This window comes from Heliconius melpomene, chromosome 18 (genome assembly GCF_056956725.1).
Source record: "Heliconius melpomene rosina isolate 202511_hmr_F chromosome 18, ASM5695672v1, whole genome shotgun sequence".
Taxonomy (NCBI): Eukaryota; Metazoa; Arthropoda; class Insecta; order Lepidoptera; family Nymphalidae; genus Heliconius; species Heliconius melpomene.
The window spans coordinates 11,660,597-11,678,767 of record NC_140406.1 but is presented as its reverse complement, the minus strand read 5'-3'; the positions used below and the strand labels follow the sequence as shown (position 1 = coordinate 11,678,767).

The 18,171-nt window shown below is 31.8% G+C and overlaps 1 protein-coding gene across 8 annotated transcripts in view; it reads right to left on the bottom strand.

Moving 5' to 3' along the window:
* Positions 1 to 18,058, bottom strand: part of Cadps (calcium-dependent secretion activator 1) — a 49,716-nt gene extending 31,658 nt beyond the window's left edge. For all 8 annotated transcript variants that reach the window (XM_085201870.1, XM_085201872.1, XM_085201871.1 and 5 more), the window contains exons 1-3: positions 17,952 to 18,058; positions 5,722 to 5,801; positions 2,382 to 2,468 (exon numbers count right to left, since the gene is read on the bottom strand). In XM_085201870.1, the coding sequence (XP_085057996.1) occupies positions 2,382 to 2,468; positions 5,722 to 5,791 (157 nt within the window). In that variant the 5' untranslated portion in view covers positions 5,792 to 5,801; positions 17,952 to 18,058. The remainder of the gene's footprint in view (positions 1 to 2,381; positions 2,469 to 5,721; positions 5,802 to 17,951) is intronic.
* Between the last annotated feature and the right edge of the window lie 113 nt (positions 18,059 to 18,171).

Genomic DNA, 18,171 nt, shown 5'->3' with positions numbered 1-18,171 from the left:
TTGAAATCTATGTAAGGTGCTATTAACTAAACATGTAAACACCCGTATATCACTTTCTGCCGTTTTTATTGAACCGTTTAGTGCTGAATTATTTAGTGACCGACCGAAATTCGACGGTTGTGGATTCGATTCCTACTCGGGGAATGAAATATTTAATATTTAGATTTTCTCGCTCTGGTAATGAGGCACAGCGTGGCGTTAAGTTCGCCACTCAACACACAATGCCTCAAAAATTTTATGGAAAGTTGGGAATGGAAATATCCTAATGAGGAATTCAGTGTTTTAACTTGGTACTGAGGTGAATATATATGAGTCAGAGTCAATATTTTAAACGTTCAATATTTTTTAAATGTCTCTATATAGAGAATTAAAAAAATATTCATAAAAATATAGTGGAAAACTGTAGATTCGTTAAATCTACTACAGGTATGTGTGTGGGTATAATATATATTTCAAAGTTTTCCACGTATACATTCATTCGACTCTAGTAAGCTTATTGGCAATTTCGAAAATCTTTGTAGAAGCAATCTCGTTTAAATTGTGAATGGTATCGTAATATGGGAATTGAAAACGAATGCTACTTTTCCTTTGAGTTTTATTAAAAGCTACATATTATGCTTTCGAGCTACTATCGATTGTTTTTAAATGAGAAAGCTCGATTCTGAGCTTGCCTTTGTATGAGGCAATCCAATAACACTGTTTTATAAACAGGTTTTTTTTATTGACTGACTGATTGTAAATGGGACGGTTGTAGGTTCGATTCTCACTCGGGGGAAATGAATAATTGAAATTGAGAATTGGGAAAAAACAAAGCGTAGCGTTTTTATAAATACTCATATATTTTTTATAAATATATGAACATCAAGATAGGTATACGAGTACGAGTATATAGGTTGTATGAATTGTGAAATAGTTTCTCTCTTATTCTTGTAGTATAGTTTAATTTAAACAAAATTTTCGGGATACAAAGGAATGGAAGTGGAATATATTTTTTTATGTTTTTCTTCACCCGAAGCTTTATACCGCATAGTAGATAGAACCTAGTATCAAAACACGTCCTTCTTAGCTTTACACGAATTTAAGGTATTGTATGGTGAGTGGTAGAATTCTAGAGCACGCTTTGTCTTATTAGAGCGTGGTAAAGAAAATTATTTAGTCCAAACATATCAATATCGACATAGTTGGATATCGAATCCACAAACATCATCGATACACTGATCTACTGCGCCACGATATCCTTAGTAAAATAAATATAGTAGAGAAATAATAAAAAATCTTATTCTGAATACATTCCTTTTAATTCAAATCCATTTAGAAAATAACAATAAGAAATAAATAAAACGATATTATAATAAACTTTTAACAAGACGGACTGGAAATTACCATAATTTTCAAAGCACAAGGTGTCGACACTTCCATTATTAAATAAGTAAAGTAAAAAGTCGAACTTTGACGAAAGAATATAAAAGTTTTACCATTAAATTTTAAGGGAGCTTATGTTGATCTTTTTTTGTTAATCTTTTTTTAGCTTTACGCTGTACCCCGGCACTAGCTGGGTAGAAAGAGAATGAAAACACTTCCGTTCCCCACGACGAAGCATTCAGTATTAAGTGACGGTACTCAACGATGCTCTTTGCCTCGTTTCCAGGGGAATAAATAAAAATATTAAATATAACACTTTTTTTTTCTACTTTCTTCGAGTGAGAATCAAACCCGTTTACGGGGCACCTCTGTACCACGCCTAATCTCAAACCAACTTTTGATAATCTTGAAATTAAATTTATAACAATAATATTGAGGCATTTGAATTTCGACTTCGACGAAATGGACAATCTATGACCCTTATAAAAATAAGGGAAAAGGCCCACTTCCTTTATATTCTATCAAAACAGGAATAAGTTTAAATAAACTGAAAGCTAAAATGGTTATTAGTTTTGCACAGAAAATTGAAATACGTATTTATTCACGTTATATCAATAAGAAAGTTAGACGATCGTATTTCCACATCACTAGAGCAAATGGAACGAAGTTGCTAGGGTTACAAAGATACCCTATTTTAGAAAGGTTCTTTATACATGTATACGTAGGAGTAAAATAATTTAAACATAAGTGAATTTATATATTTTTGGAACGACTACAGGCCTGGCTGGTATAGCTATATACCCAATAGTAATAAATAAGTAAAATTGAAGGAACTAGAAAGAAGCCTTGGCCCACCAATTGTACAGTACAGGCTAGTATAGTATTAATAAATAATTCATATTAAATAATTTCATAGTTACGAATAGTCTGTATGATTTTCGTAAACCAACAGTGTCAAGATAAAACAAGTAATAAGTAAAATATAACTTTATAAAAAATATATTTTTAAAATACTTTACCTGGTAAGCCCGCTGTCGAGCCTCTGGGAAGCTCAGGCTTGCCTCTAACCGATGGTCGTCCTCCGGCCAGGCCCCCCGGTGGCACCACTGTACACAAGTAACATATATTAACTATGATTTTTTAGTAACAGCAAAAAACATTTTAAGCAGTTCCACATTAAAATTACAAATATAGACATTATTTCTTAGAGAATTAATTTCTATATTTTTTTTACTTGACGATACATCTGCATTTCCGTAGTAGGGTAGGCAGATGTAGCCTAGCCTAAAAATAATTTAAATAAAAAACCTACATATTATAATTTAAAGTTTTAGGGTTTCCGTATTTATGTTAAAAATTAAGTATTGTCAAAATTTATGAATGAGTACGAGAGAAAAAAGAAGTAATTCGTCACTAAACTTCTTCCATCTACAGTGTATGAGGAAAATAGCGGAAATATCTCAAAAACCTCTCCATAAAATAAAATTGCTTAGGCGTGGCTTTCCCAGAAGCTAATCTGAATCGAATGTCCCATTTTACATTATAATACAAATTGATTCTTCTGTTACAGACTCTACGTTATATTTACGTAAATACATTTGAAGAACGTGGGCTCGTTTATTTAATAAATTGTTTTGGTAATAGCTTTTTTGTGGAACATTTCGTTATGTCTTGAAGGTTGTTGCTAACTGAGCATTTTTTTGGGAGAATCTATCTCCTAATATTTTCACTTAATTTTGTATGTTTATAACTGGTTTTAGGGAAAATAACTTAATAAATAATATATCAATTAATTTATTAATTGTTATATTGTTTATTTTGATAATATGTTCAAATTTACAATCATCATGTTAAACGACGTTCTCAAAACGAAAGAAGCTTCTAAAGCATATTTAAAATTAAACGGGTTACCCATGCTTTAGAAGTTTAATGCGTTGTCTAAAATTACATAAGTATATATTACAGAAGATATTCATAAATGTATGCAAAAGCTGAATGTAACAAAATTTGAACTTAACTAAATCACTTGGACGGTTACTTGGCAGATTCATCTTGGAAAAAAAAAATAATTACCAAGCCTTACGGTCTAAAATCCAGATTTTCTATGAAAATTAAATGAAATGCTCAACATGTACATGACAATGACAAATACCATTCCAGATATTGGAAGTCTTCCAAATCTACGATAAAACGACCGATGTCAAGGACGAGGCATTATTAGCTGAAGTAAACTAATTTAAAATAAACCACTAACAGTTGACCCCTTTTCCTATACACTGCCTTGGTTAAGAGAGATCAAGTTACGTAAGAACCGTACCATTTTATGTGCAGTATACTTTTATTACTTAATTATTTTGTTTTAAGATCTTCTTAATATCTGTTTTATTTGCTGACAGGCCAAATTGGGCTGATGGAGGATTTTACGCCATTGCGAATGAGTTACATAAACTTAAGGGAGAGATTGTACGTTAACAGTTTAAAATTTGTAAACAAAAGCTTAGGCTGTTGTTTTTAGAGTTTCCTACCTCAAGAAGTAAAAACGGAACCATTAGAGGATCACTTTAATTCTCAGACCAGAGTACGGGATCTTAGAGTACGGAAACAGCTAAGCTTTAAGTTTATACAATCAAAAGATACAAGCATTTATGCGACGATTCTTTTTCATTTTGTATGAATCAAAACCTACTTCTACAGTTATGAAATTTTGCATGAAATAAAAACTTACAATACAATTGAAGAAAATAATCTGAAATGTTTAAGAGTATAGGTGTTTTATGGGAAAAAAATAATTACAAACTTATATTTGCATTTCATTTAATAGAAAAAGAGTGCAAACGCCCGCTAACTTAAATTTGTCAATTTCCATTGACTTGAATCGGGATCTTCGGTATGACTTGAAATTGACTGGTTTTTTATTTCAATTGGTACGGGTAGTTCCTGAGATTAGCTAGTTTAACCAAATAAACTCTTGAGTAGTACAGATAGTATAGAAGTATAGATATCATAATATATTCTAATTCCATACTCGTTCATATAACTGACCATTCCTACACATTTGGAATAGTTGAAACATCTGCCGCATTCCATTACCAAATGTAATTAATAGTACAACTAAGTATAGCATTAAAATATACATTAAAAATGTATAATATTTCTCTGATGTGGTTTGTCAAAACGTGGAGTTGGTTTCGACCATCCAGCATGGAAAGTCGTTTAGAAAAAGCTTCAGGGTTTTTGCCTCATATCAGGGTAGGCAAAAGAATACCAGAGCGAAAAAATTAAAATATTCAATATTTTATTTTCTTGAATGGGATCGAACCCACAATCTGTCGCGTTTACCCCTGCGCCACAACTGGCCTCAAAAAAAATATTATTCACAAATAAATACACACTCAGTCAATTCTATCTGTCCACACCAATACGAATAAAATGTCTAAAATAGATATCTCGAATGGGAATATTGGGAACGCCACCAGCATTTCAGGATATTGAGAATCGATAGCAATTGAAAGGCTTTTCATCTCTCTGCATATTGAATGTATGCGGTGCTTTAAAAGTTTTTAGTGTATTTTTTTTTGGATATCTTTTTAAAAGGATTAAATTTTATTGATTGAAAATGAAATTTCACATACTTCTGTACATACATATGTACATATTTGTATAGTACGTATGTATTCAGTGCATGTAGGGCAGTAATTTGTGGTTAGACCTTTCGACTGATTAAATAGATGATTCTGGGTTTCGATAGCATTGGGTTTGAGAGGAATATTTTTAAAATCGATTTTTTCCCAGTTTAGTAAGTAATTTTAAGCAGGTAGAATATTTGAATTATTATTTACTGTAGGTATATATCGATTGATTTGTAAATGGCCAAATATGAAACCTTTAAAAATTATATTTAATATATTTTTAGTGTTCCGAACCACAAAACAGAAATTCGGAGCTCCTATAAGATCATTTTCTTGTTCTACTCTATCATCTATGTGTTAGTCATAATTTTGTTTCAAAGTCGCTATGTGAAATTTGCCGCTTAATCAAAACTTATAAGTTACTTCACGTCGAGCTAAAGTTATGAAATTTGGCAATGATACCTTACTTATAGGAAAAATAATTGGACGGTTTCCAAGAAGCGCGGGTTCAAATCCCATCACGTTCAAATTTTTGTATGTTTTCTAAAACTATTTTTGTTTCTTAAGTGTGGAATAACACTTTAATATAACTAAAACATAGAAAAAAAATTGTCAACTTCTAAGTTGTATAATTATCGTAATCAAGAAATTGATATCGAACCATCGATGGCCGATTTCGATTACATTTAATATTAACTTTTATTTATGACTGCAATATGTTTTCCTTTACCTGGTAATTTTGAGGGTTGTTTCTTGTGTTCATCGTCACTGTCTTCTTCAGATGAGCTCGGATCAATCATGTTGCTAGATCTGGAACAAGAAAAAAATGTATTATAATGCTGTAATAATGAAATAAAATAATGAAAAGGCCGTTGTGGCATCGTCTTATTGTAAACATGACGCCTGGGTTCGATTCTGATGCTGGAGAATGAATCGTTGGAAAGAAATTGGGAACGGAGTGTGTGGACACTAGGTATTAAAAGTAATAATTAGGAAAAACAGAATATGTATTATAATATTTCGAAGCAGCTCATATCAAGTTTACTAAAATATCAAGTAAACTAGTGCTTTTTAATATAAAAATATTTATTTAGTCCAAGAAAAGCTCAACTAACACTAGAAAGCTTATTTAGCTTTCAGCTTCTTTAGATCAATCTTCACTCAGGGTAAGCCTCTACACTTTTATAGGAAAAATGTTTAGTTAAATCCTTTAAAGGTTAAGTGTTCTTTAAAATATAAATACCGTATTTTTATTGTATATTTATGTTTAATTTAATTCTAATCGTTGCCTCAATTTGAGCACTAAGGGAGGATTTGTTGATTTAAGAAAACATACTAAAAATCCATAGATAAAAATCGAATATTGACTTTAGTAAAGTAAAAGTATCGAGTATAAAAGGCTTACAATGTTGTAATACAATTATTTTTCATCGCTAATTGGTTCGGTTCGCTAAAACAATTGAAACTTTATAATGATTTAAACTTTAATGTTATCATTTCTATGTAAAAAAAAAGAAATGGTCCTAATAAAATATTTTTAGAAATTGTAAAGAAATCTTTCTTTCTTTTTGAGCTACACGCTTTATATTCCTAGCGAGTTAACCAACGGAAATGGACCTTCAAATGCTACGGTTTCTGCATCTTTCAACCCAACCGATTTACATCTTTCGTCTCATACACTGTCATAAGCCCTGATCTCCTGGCTGTGGATCTTAAATCACTTCGTGATCAACTTTCTGCATATTTAGATTAAAACATCAACGCCATATCACTGTCCCTTACTTAGGTAAAATTATGAAAATGTTTATATCTAAAATCGAACCTACTGCCGTCGCTCACACGCTATATCGCTGCTCCACGCTAGTCTCACTAGATGTTTAAATTTATTCAAAGCCGGAAATGAACCTTAAACCATCCCTTTAATTCGATATCATCAGCACAAACGATAATGTAATTACAAGCACAATATTCGTACTGCAGTAGATCAATCATCTCAGACAGCATTCATCTCGCTTCTAAAAGGCAATGCCATCTAAATCGAAATAAAATCTTTTCTTTTGCGAAAAAAACCTTTGAAAGATTTATAAAGGCGTGTTGTGTTTTGTACTCAGCTAAAAATAGCAGAGTGGTATTGCACAAAAGCTTTTCTTTTATACTTTCTCTTATATATTATACTTTTTTCGATATTCTTTTGATAAACGTGGTAGTCACTCATTTTGAGTCTATGACCACCGCTTTGGAGGTGGCCTATTCGATTCCCACGCAAAAAATATTTCTTTCAACCAAAAGTGGGTGATAAGAAACAAAGGAGCTTGCTTGAAGAGAAGAGAACTTAGGTGATCTTTTAAAACGCTGTCAATATTACTAGAGGAAAATCGAGTAAAAAGTGTGAACACTTTTCACGATGAGGAGAATATAGGAGGAGGAGAATATAGGAGGGTTGAAGACGACGAAAAAGATTTGCAGAGATCATAGCATGTGACGTTCCGATCTTTATAACACTTCAAGCTTTTTCAGTCAAAACAAGGTAGGCAAAGGGAACCTAGTGTCAGCTTAAGCATATGAATACCATTTTCATTTTAAAATATTAAAAAGACTAAGAAAATATTAAAACAAATATTTTCCACTTAATATATAACTTATTACTGTACATTAACTTAATAACCAACATGCCTGCCAAAGTAGCTCTTAATTAGACGCAATTAAGCGACAAATTGTCTCAATAATTTATCTCGTTAAGTAATAATTATTTTAAGAGGATATTTACTTAAAATATTACACTTTTTGGGGAAAGAGTTTTATAAATGTATGGGATGTCAGAGAAATAACATTTTGAATCCGCATCAGTATATGGATGTGTTATGATTTTGGCGACGTATAAAAAAAAACATTTCGGATTATCCACTAGTTTTGGATAATAGCGATTACAGATTTTTGAGAAATTTATGAGATGAGAGTTGAAAGCCGCCCTTACTCTTTTTTCACCCGTCTTTGCATTGCGCAGTCGGGTAAAATAATAAAAGAAAAGAAATCCAATAATCTTGTTATACATTAATATATTTTTTTTAGTTGTTAGAACACGTATAATTCCAATATCAAACATAAGCTTTCAAAGAACTGACAAACACATTAATGTAACTGGTAAAAACACATTAAAGCTGTCTTAAACAATATTACCGAATCTCTTTGTACATATAAATGAGATTATTTTGTGATATTATATACTGCTTATTTATTATATACTAACGACCTGCAAGAGGCTTCGCCCGCTTGTATTACACATTCCATTTTTTTCTCATCTCAATCTGAAATATCTGAAATACTACTTTTGTGTACTAATAACATGATAAATTTAAAGACAATATCCATACGTCGATAGCTAAAGTTTTAGTCAATCCAACACAAACAAAATCAATTCCGTACCTTTTAAAGAAAAAAGTAACGGTTATAAGATCACTATGTTGTCTGTCCGTCTGTCTGTGTGTCTATCAAGCCTTTATCTCAGGAACGCTTGGAGATGTCGAGTTGAAAATCAAACCATATTACTCAGATCTACGGCCCCATGAATTCTTGAAAAAACGTATTTCTACATTTACAAAACTTAATAGCGTATTTTCGGTTGACCAAGAATTATGAAATATTGCAGCCAGTATCTATTTATATGTACTACTAGTTTAGGAAAAAATATGACTATACATTTGTGGTTAGATCCTAAAAAATAATAGCCCTAAAAAAGGGGCTAAATTTGATATTAAAGCCGCTAGTTAACGTGAAATTATAAAAATTACAGAAAACTTAAAAAAAAAAGGCAGTTCAAAGGTGATATTAGAACGCGTTTTTGTACAAAGGTTGCTTTGACTTCAAAGCGTGCTTATGAATTTTAGAGCTAATTTTATAATGAGGGTAATTGGCACAGTGAACCAAGTTTGAAGGTTCTCATGATGATTTTAGATTCGATTTTTCCTAAATGGAAATGTTGTTATGTAATAAATATATGTGGCAACGCAACTACTCAGTCGGTACATGACAGGTATATGAGAAATACTATCTATTATTGAGGGTAAAACAATGTAAGAAAATCCAAAACAATTGTTTTGTTTGTTCGTCTGTGTATTTGCACGTTAATCTCTGAAACGGCTAAACTGATTTAAGTGCAGGGTTTCCCTTTTGTATCATAGTAAACATTGCTTAATATTTAGCGTTTGTTTTATTTCAATCTGTTAAAATATTTTAAGAAATGATTTAAAGAAAAGGAATTTTCATAAAGTAAGCCTCTACGTACATATGTATCATTTCAAAGAGTACGTGAACCTAGTGAACAAGGTAAAGCTAAATAAATAGCTTCTAGATTCCTAGATTCTAGGTTTTAGGTTCCTAGATTCCTTCTGCCTACCCAGCTATATAAGGCACATAGTTTGTAAAAAATGATATTTATATTAAGGTAAAAAAATATTATATATTCAGAGGTAGAGTATATCCGAGGCAGTATCTCCCCACTTGGTTCGTGGAAGCTGAAGCACACTTGTATAGACAAGAGCTCTCACATTGCCACAATTTTGCATTCACTATTTTAAATATTTATAATAAAATGACGTTGATTCTAGATATTTGTCATATATTTCACAATGTTTGACTTAGACTTTATAAAAAATAGATATGAACCTGAATTTAGGATTTAAATAATATAGGAAATTAAAATTAAAAATAAATTAAATCAGCTTCACGCTTTATCCCGCACACAGCAGGGTAGGCAGCGGGAAACTAGTGTTAAGACACTCCGTTCCCAACTTTCTGCCGAATTATGGAGACATTGCGTGTTGAGGGGCAGAACTCAACGCCGCGCTTTGCGTGGACACCAGAGCGAAGAAATGAAAATATAAACGTAAATAAATATTTCACTTCCTCGAGTGGGGATCGAACCCACAACCGTCACGTTACAGTCACACCTTTGTGTCGCTGCGCCACCCGCCATGCTCAGTTATTTCAATAAACATAATATCATGGGCGTATTTACATATTTTCCAGGGGGTTCCAGAGAGACAGGCTTGTAATTCAGATTAATAAATAAATGTTTAGTTCAAGCGGGCGAAGCCGCGAAGTAGTTTGCAGTATTTAATAAACTCTTAAATAAACATAACTTATAGTCGTAAATTCAAGATACAAAAGATATTAATGCAAATGTTTATATAGCGACCCTTGCCTTGTTTTATAGGGACCTTTAGTAGAGGCACAATTAAATGTTAACTTTACAGAAAAATGTATTTATAAGCAAGAAATGTCTGTAAAGTTAAAATATTTTAAGTATAATGTTTTATTTTAGTTTTTTATTGTTAAGTTTATATTTTCAGAACTAAAATGAAGGCTATCGTGGCTTGGAAAACATCTAACTGTAAATACGACGGCTGTAAGTTCGGTTCCCACTTAGGGGAATGAATTATTTTTAATTTTCTCTAGTAAACTAAGTCTAAAGTCTAAAATATCGAATTTTTATTTTAAACCTTACTAATAATAAGTAATAATCTTAAACCTAACTAATATAGCGCTGAATTACTTATTATTTATTGAGTTAGCATCATATTAATCGTTTCGATGTAATTATTTTTATTTCACTACGGACGCAAAGCTTTAAGTAAAATCTAGCTCAACACAAAGTAAACTGAAGAGAGTAAAGAAAGAGAAACCATTTTTTTTCAGCAAAAACTTTATAATTAAGGCTTTTACCTTATAGTGAAACTTTGTTAAGTTGAAATGACTGAAATCCTAGACGAGAGATAATTAGAGCCTCGCCATGAGTTTATAACGAATAGTTCTTGACATTTAGAAATCTAGTAAGTTTATATTTCAAAATATATTATAATTACGCGGTGTGCGACTATAAACGGAAGAGTTGTGGGTTCGATTCCCACTCAGGGAAATAAAATACTAAATATATTCATTTCCTCGCTCTGGAAACAAGGCAAAGCGCGGCGTTAAGTTCCATCATTCAAAAAAAATTAAAACCGTCATGTTTACAGTTAACCGCTGTGCACATAAATTCAAATTCCAAATTGTCTTTATTCAAGTGTCTACTTGATTATAAGCACTTTTTAATCGTCGAATGAACATATAGACAAAAAGCTACCACCGCACTGATTCGGAAAGCAATTCTGCTGAGAAGAGCCGGCAATAAACTCGATAGTTGCTCTTTTCAAAGTTAATGGTATATTTTACTATTACATTAAGCTATCCTGCACTCAGACAGAAACAGCAAACAAACATTTATAATCAACTTTATAATATAACTTTTAGGTATTAAGAAATGTATTAGTACAGTACATTTAATTTCTTGCCAAAAGGGACAACCCTTTGGGGTTAAATTCTACGGCCATCTTAATAACAATTATATGACCCGGTTGGGTTTTGTGCTTTAGAATGAATAGCATATGAGATATTAAATGATAAAAGAATATGTTGGTCTGAAAGAAACTGATTTTTTCCTCATTTTTGTGTTTTTAGACATTTTGAGGATTAAATATGTAAATAAATGTTCAAATTGTATGGAAAAAGCCTACTCCATACATACAGGACTCACAAAATCCCCTTCATTTTTATTAGCGTTTGCACCTTGACATGACATGTAAACTAATTGAACGATATCGGTTTATAACGTGACGATGTCACCTTTAGAAGATATTGCTTACGATAACTCGCGTGATCCAATTATCTATCAAGCAGCTTGTTGTTATGTTTTTTTTACCTACCATTGAAAAGTAGGCGTAGTTTTTTAGTTATTTTTTTCCCGCAAATTATAGATATAGGAAATGTAGTGTTAAAACACTCTTATCCAGTTTCCACTGAATTTTGAAAGCATTGCGTGTCTGACATAATTCAAAGCCTCCTTTATTTTGTTACCAGACCGAAGAAATGAAAATATTAAATATAATATTAAATATTTTTTCGCAGTGAAAATAGAACTAATAGCTGATTTTTTAAACTCCTTTTTACCCGATCCTATAGCAATTTAAAGAAATCCTCTCTTAGTTCTTAACATCAGTAACTTATATACAGGCTTACTTTCAACTCTCTAAGCCCAGAAGTTTCATTAGTGCGTTATCTGTCCGTCTGTAACGAAAGAGTTTTATATATTACAAAAGTATCTTACAGGTTGCAAGGTAGGCAGGTTCATCATAAATACTAGCAGAATATAACGCCGTATTCACTTAGTAAATTACCCTAATTGAAAATATGAATATTCCCTCGAGTATAATTTGAACTCACAAGCTTCGTTTGTAGCCTGGAATAATTGAATTAAAACTTTTTAATTATAGTCAACTGCTTTAAGAGGCCATCGTGGTGCAACGGCAGGAAAAAAGGAGTCTGTCTATTACGGTTATGGGTTCAGTTCCCAGTCATTCGGGGAAAGAAATTATTTTCAATTCCCCGCTCTGGTAACAAAACAAAGAGCTGAGTCGAGTCCTACACTCGACGCGAAAATTGGGGAGCGAAGTATATTAATACAAAGTTCTCTTCTCCTCTGCCTACTCTACTATATGTACGCCATAGAGTAAAAAAAGTGTACATATCACTTATACCTAATTTTTACGTTCCCTGTACTTACATAAAAAAATGTCTAACGCAAATTTAATTTTTCTATTAAAAAAACTGAAACAATAGCAGTGAAATGTATAAACTCATACACACATTAATGTTCTGTAAAAGTAAAACTGCAGCTGTATAATGCGCCTCAAGGCCGTGTACATAACGCAATTAGACAAATAGCTTGCACAAATGTGCAGCCGACTTTTATCTGCACTTGGATTATCCATTTAAAGTCAGAAATCATTCTGACTGAGTAAAATCATACTAATATTGTAAATGGCCATGTATGTTTGTCTGTTAGGCTTTCACGCTAAATCAACTCAGCCGATTGTTATGAAACTTAGTGCACATTTGCTTAAAGGTATTAAAAAGGACATAGAATACTTTTTATTAAAAAAATATATTTCGAAAAAAAAAATCCTTTGGCTTTGGCTGTCGCGTCTGAGTCTCTAGTATTTTACGCTTTTCCGAAAAGTACGACTTGTCTTGTCTTATATTCAGTTGGAATGTTGATTACAAAGTGTCTACACGCTATGTTCTCTCAGCCTATCCTGCTTTTCATTATTCTCAGAAGGCAAAAAGAAACTAACGAAACTACATCCAAAATATTGGCCCTGGATCTTTTTAAATTCTGTCAGCCTTAATTTAAAGATTTAGGCGTAAGTCGGCGGGAAATATCTTAGTTATATATTATGTAAACTATTGTCTCAGAATATCAAAAATATACATTTACAATCCAACTTATAAAATAACAAAAATAAAGTTAAAGCAAAACATTGTTTGCTACAAAAATTTCGTTTAAAACTTTGCACAAACAACTGAAGATAAAAAAGGTATATTCCCAAGTGGATTTCGAAGTCACAACTTAAGAAAACTGTGCAAGATACTAGTCATATTTTCTATAGCAATTCGGCATATAAAATAGTATCTAAGGTATATGTTATAAGGAATAAAATACAGGAAAAGTGGCTATTGCGGAACAATAGAAATGTGGTTCGAAGATTGGAATAAAAATGTCACTTTCCTTATCTCGAAGCTAAGTACCGAAATAAAATCACAACTATAAAGCCTTTATTATCCCACAGTCCCTTTCTACATATGTATTATATATATATATATATATATATATATATATATATATATATATATATAAATCGTGAATGTATTGAGTATATTTTACACCACTATGTTAGAGCTAGAGAAATATTAAAATTAAATTAAGAGGTGATCAGGCCATTTTAAAACGTATAATAAAAAATGTCGTTATAATAAATTATAATAATGGAATCAAAGTAGGAAACAAAAGTATTAATGAGAAATGGAGTGTCTAAACAGCAGGTTCCCTCTATCTATCCCGCTATATATGGGATAGAGCGTGAAGTAAATAAAATATACCATAAATTAATACAAAATTTCGCTTAATCAGACCGAAAATAATATTATTATTTAATAATGATTTATATTAAAAGAATACGAAAATAATTTAAATATATAAATTCCTCCTATAGTAACTCGAACCTATAACTATGGTGTGTAAAAATAAGCCACCCCCCACTCCCACCAGTTCTCTATGTGCCCTCTCTAGCAAGATGCGTAAAACTAAAGATTAATAGATAGGTAGAGAACTCAAGAGCACTCGACACGGGCTTTAGAAAATGATGATACAGGCAGCTATGTTGGGCTCTTGACGCACAACCCTTTCAGTCTACTTAAAATTATTAGTAGCTAGCAGTAGTAGCTCGTCGCTTCGTGCATTATATAATAATTTAATTGTAGCTTAAAATAGATATCTATTATAAATCAATATTCATTATAATATAGCACATATAATTATTATATGGCAGATATAAACGATGATAGAAATTTGTTAAAATCTATTAGTTTTTTCAGAAGAAAATACTTTTTTTTAATATACTGCTTATATTAAAAAAAAGTATTTTCTTCTATTCTATTTTTTAAAATGAACTTATTATTTTAGCATTATGCTATATCCCATTTTATTTCAATCAAATATTAACCTTCCTGGAAGGACTTTCCTTGCAATTCGAAGCACAATTGAATCTCCTAATTTTTGGTTTTTGGTTTAATTTTGTAAAGAAATTGCAACATTTTTGATCGTGTTCAAAGATCGCGAAATCGAAAACGCAAACACTGATCTAGCCGTGTTTGGATAGCCTAGACGTCGATCTTAAAAAACTTAACCAAGCCTAGACATTTTCTAGGGCAAAGGCCCTAGGCTCTATTTTTTTGCAAAGCACACAACAAGAAAGCTTGGATAAGCTCAAATTCTGTTACGTAGTTCTATATATTAATGGAATATCTTAATACTCTACATCTTCATATTGTATGAAGTATATAATCGCGTTGAACTCATTACTGTAATCGCATAGAAAGTAATCTTCTTAAAGACTCCCGACGAAATGAAAACAAAATTGTGTGGCTTATTTAAAAATAAATAACTTCTAAATGAGGTAACTTGTAAATTATATTTTAAGATTTGTTCTTGTGTGGATAGGATTTATGTATGTTAAGTTTATTTTTCCCTTTCGAAAAATTAATATAGTATAGTATAATTAATATAGTAAAAATTATTATAGTAGAATAATAACAAATAATAATAATAATAAAATTGTGGCATATTTTTTTGCATAAGAGTGGGGATCGAACCCGAAACCGCCGCGTTTCGAGTCCCATGCTTGTACCATTGCACCATAACGGCCTCGTGGCCTAAATCAGTATTTAAGATATTTATATTATTTTAATATTTTTAACATAACCAAAGTACAAATCTACGATATTTATGTGATTTATTTGTGGCATGCCTTATATACGCTTATCAGTTATCACGCGAGGTCGACTCATGCAATACAATTTATGCCGTTATTTTTTTTTGTAAAAATAGAACTTTCGCCTGTTTGGAATCGATTTTAAAACAATGTATTTACTTTGCTGGAGTAGTATTTTATGTAGTCCTGGAAAGCTTGAACTACATACAAATTTAAAAATATTTTAGAAGACTTTAAAATTTTTAACGTAGCAAGACTCGATCCCTCGCCCTAGTGGTCATTGCTTGAATCATTTCCAAAACAGTTTTTATAAATTCTTATGTGTTTATAAAATTATTATTCTTGTCTTCAGTCAAATAACACTTACAAACACACAAAAATTGTTAACAATGATATAAATTGCTTTAATATGAAGGATATAATTTTTAAAATGCTTGAATATCTGTGCAGATTTTTTTTTATAAAAAGTGATTCTTGCATACACAATTCAGTTTGAAAAGCTTCTAACAAATGGTTTATGTTTATTTTTCATGCTTCGTAAGACAAAGCGAGGTACTTAGTTCTGCTCCCCAGTACGCAATGTATCGAAATCATGCGAAAAATAGAGAACGGAGTGTCGTGTCTTGTTCTCTTCGGAATATAATGTCAAGCTGAAAAAATATTCCTTTCTTTTACTACCGTAAATGAGTAAATAGTAATAATTGTCATAGTATAGATAAAAAAATCCATTAACAAATTGGAATGTACAGAAAATGCTAATACATACGAACTCTTATCTATATATATAAAAGGTCTATATATAAAAGGACTTGTCCTCACTGACTGAGGTAAGACGCACGCACAGCCGTAACCGCTGTGCGTAGAAACGTCAAATTTGGACAAAAGTTTACTTTCGTAATCTGGACATCCACCAAGAACGGATTTTGAAAAATTTTAACCCTAAAGGGGTCAAATAGGGGTTCAAAGTTTGTATGGAAAAAAAATTAAATCGGCACCGATTTTTATAAAATTTGAAATTTAGATTTTTAAAAATATTTCATTGAACACATGTTTCATGGGTTATTAGAATTCACCCTTAAATACGCAAGCGAAGCTGCGCGCGTCCGCTCGTCATTCATAAATTTATAGACATTTGTGGTGAATCCGCATTTTATATAATTGAAAAGTAACCTTGAAATCTAAAAAATAGTAACATACTGGTTTTAGTTAAATAAGATTTGGGGATAAAACGTTGGGTTCAAATCTAAAAAAACATTGCGGTGATTGTAAGTTCGATCTTCATTAGGATATTCGTTCGCCGATATTAATAAGGCCGTTATGGCACAGCGACACAATCATGTTGCGGGTTCGATTCGACTTGGAGGGATATATATAAAATCGAAAGGTCACTCACTCATCACGAAATCTCAGAAATTACATGTGCTAGGAATCTCTTAGGAAATTTTGCATAGGTCTTATTAAAAGGACGTAGGTGCTCGCTAAGACGGGAATTTGCAATATTCGGAATAAACGGGATTCACGGGAATCAATATTCGGAATATAATAGACGGGAATTTATTATAGTTGTTTTTGGGGTTGAAAGTTTGTATGAAACTTCGTTTCTACAAATGCTAGGAGTCTCAAATTTTGCATGGACATTTAATAATAACGTAGTTCACGCAGGCGAAGCCGCGGGCGGGCCGCTAGTATTTAATATTTTCATATCATCGTTCTGGTACCCAGGCAAATCGCAGTGTTTGTGTTCTGCCACTTAATTCCTCGTTAGGTGGAAGGTGAGTAGACTTAACATTAGGCTCTCAGGTTCCCTCTATCTAATCTGTTTTTACTCAACACGAAGCTAATTAAATACGGAGCAGAGTGTCTAAACACTATGTTCTCTTTGTTAAACCTGCAATAAACGACGAAAAGAGTGACGCAAAATTTTTTTTTCATATTCGAACCGCTGCCCTGATTTCAGCTATTAAACTCTAACTCACTGACTTGGGCAGAAGATAGATAACTAATAATATATATTGATAGACCAACAGACGGACGAATGGACAGCGGATTCTATGAAATATTGTCCCGTTTTTTACCCTTTGGGTACAGAACCCTAAAAAAGTTAATAAAAATATAAAATTTATTCTTAAAATACTCACTCATTTAATCAAAATATTTTATTTCAACTAAAATTAACAAATTTTAAGGGAAAATAATATAATTTTGCTAAAACAAAAATATTTGAACATAATATTAAGTTCCCACATAACATAAAAAGCAGTACGAGAAGATCACAAACTAGAATTCCATAAAAGAAAAAAAAAACCTTTCAAAACACTGAAAATTCTATTAAACAAACACAACACACACGATAAATTGTTATTACTAATTCCATACGAAGTCGGAATTCGCTAAATGTCACGTTATCTCCTTATTAAATGACGTAACCCTACCAACTATTCAATTTCAGACTTCTAAACGTAATTACAAAAAATAATATAACTTAACCGAGAAAAAATCTTTAATTTACTTCAAATTCTTCAAATTATCGTCACAAAAATTGCTCATTTTAATTATTTTTCCTTAAATCGAGTTATAATGTATGAAATTTACTTACCGTTAGAGATTTCAGTGTGACATAGCAAGTAGTTTCAGCAAGCTGTATGTTTATACGGCTAGTTTCGCACTGGCTCTCGGCAAACGTCAGTTTGTCCGCATATATTCTGCGCATGTACCCACTATGGGTTTGGGTCGATAGCGGCGTTTGATAAGACGTTAGGGTGCTCTTGTATAGATGTAGAGCTATGGAAGCAGTGGTATGCGATTCTTTTGAATTT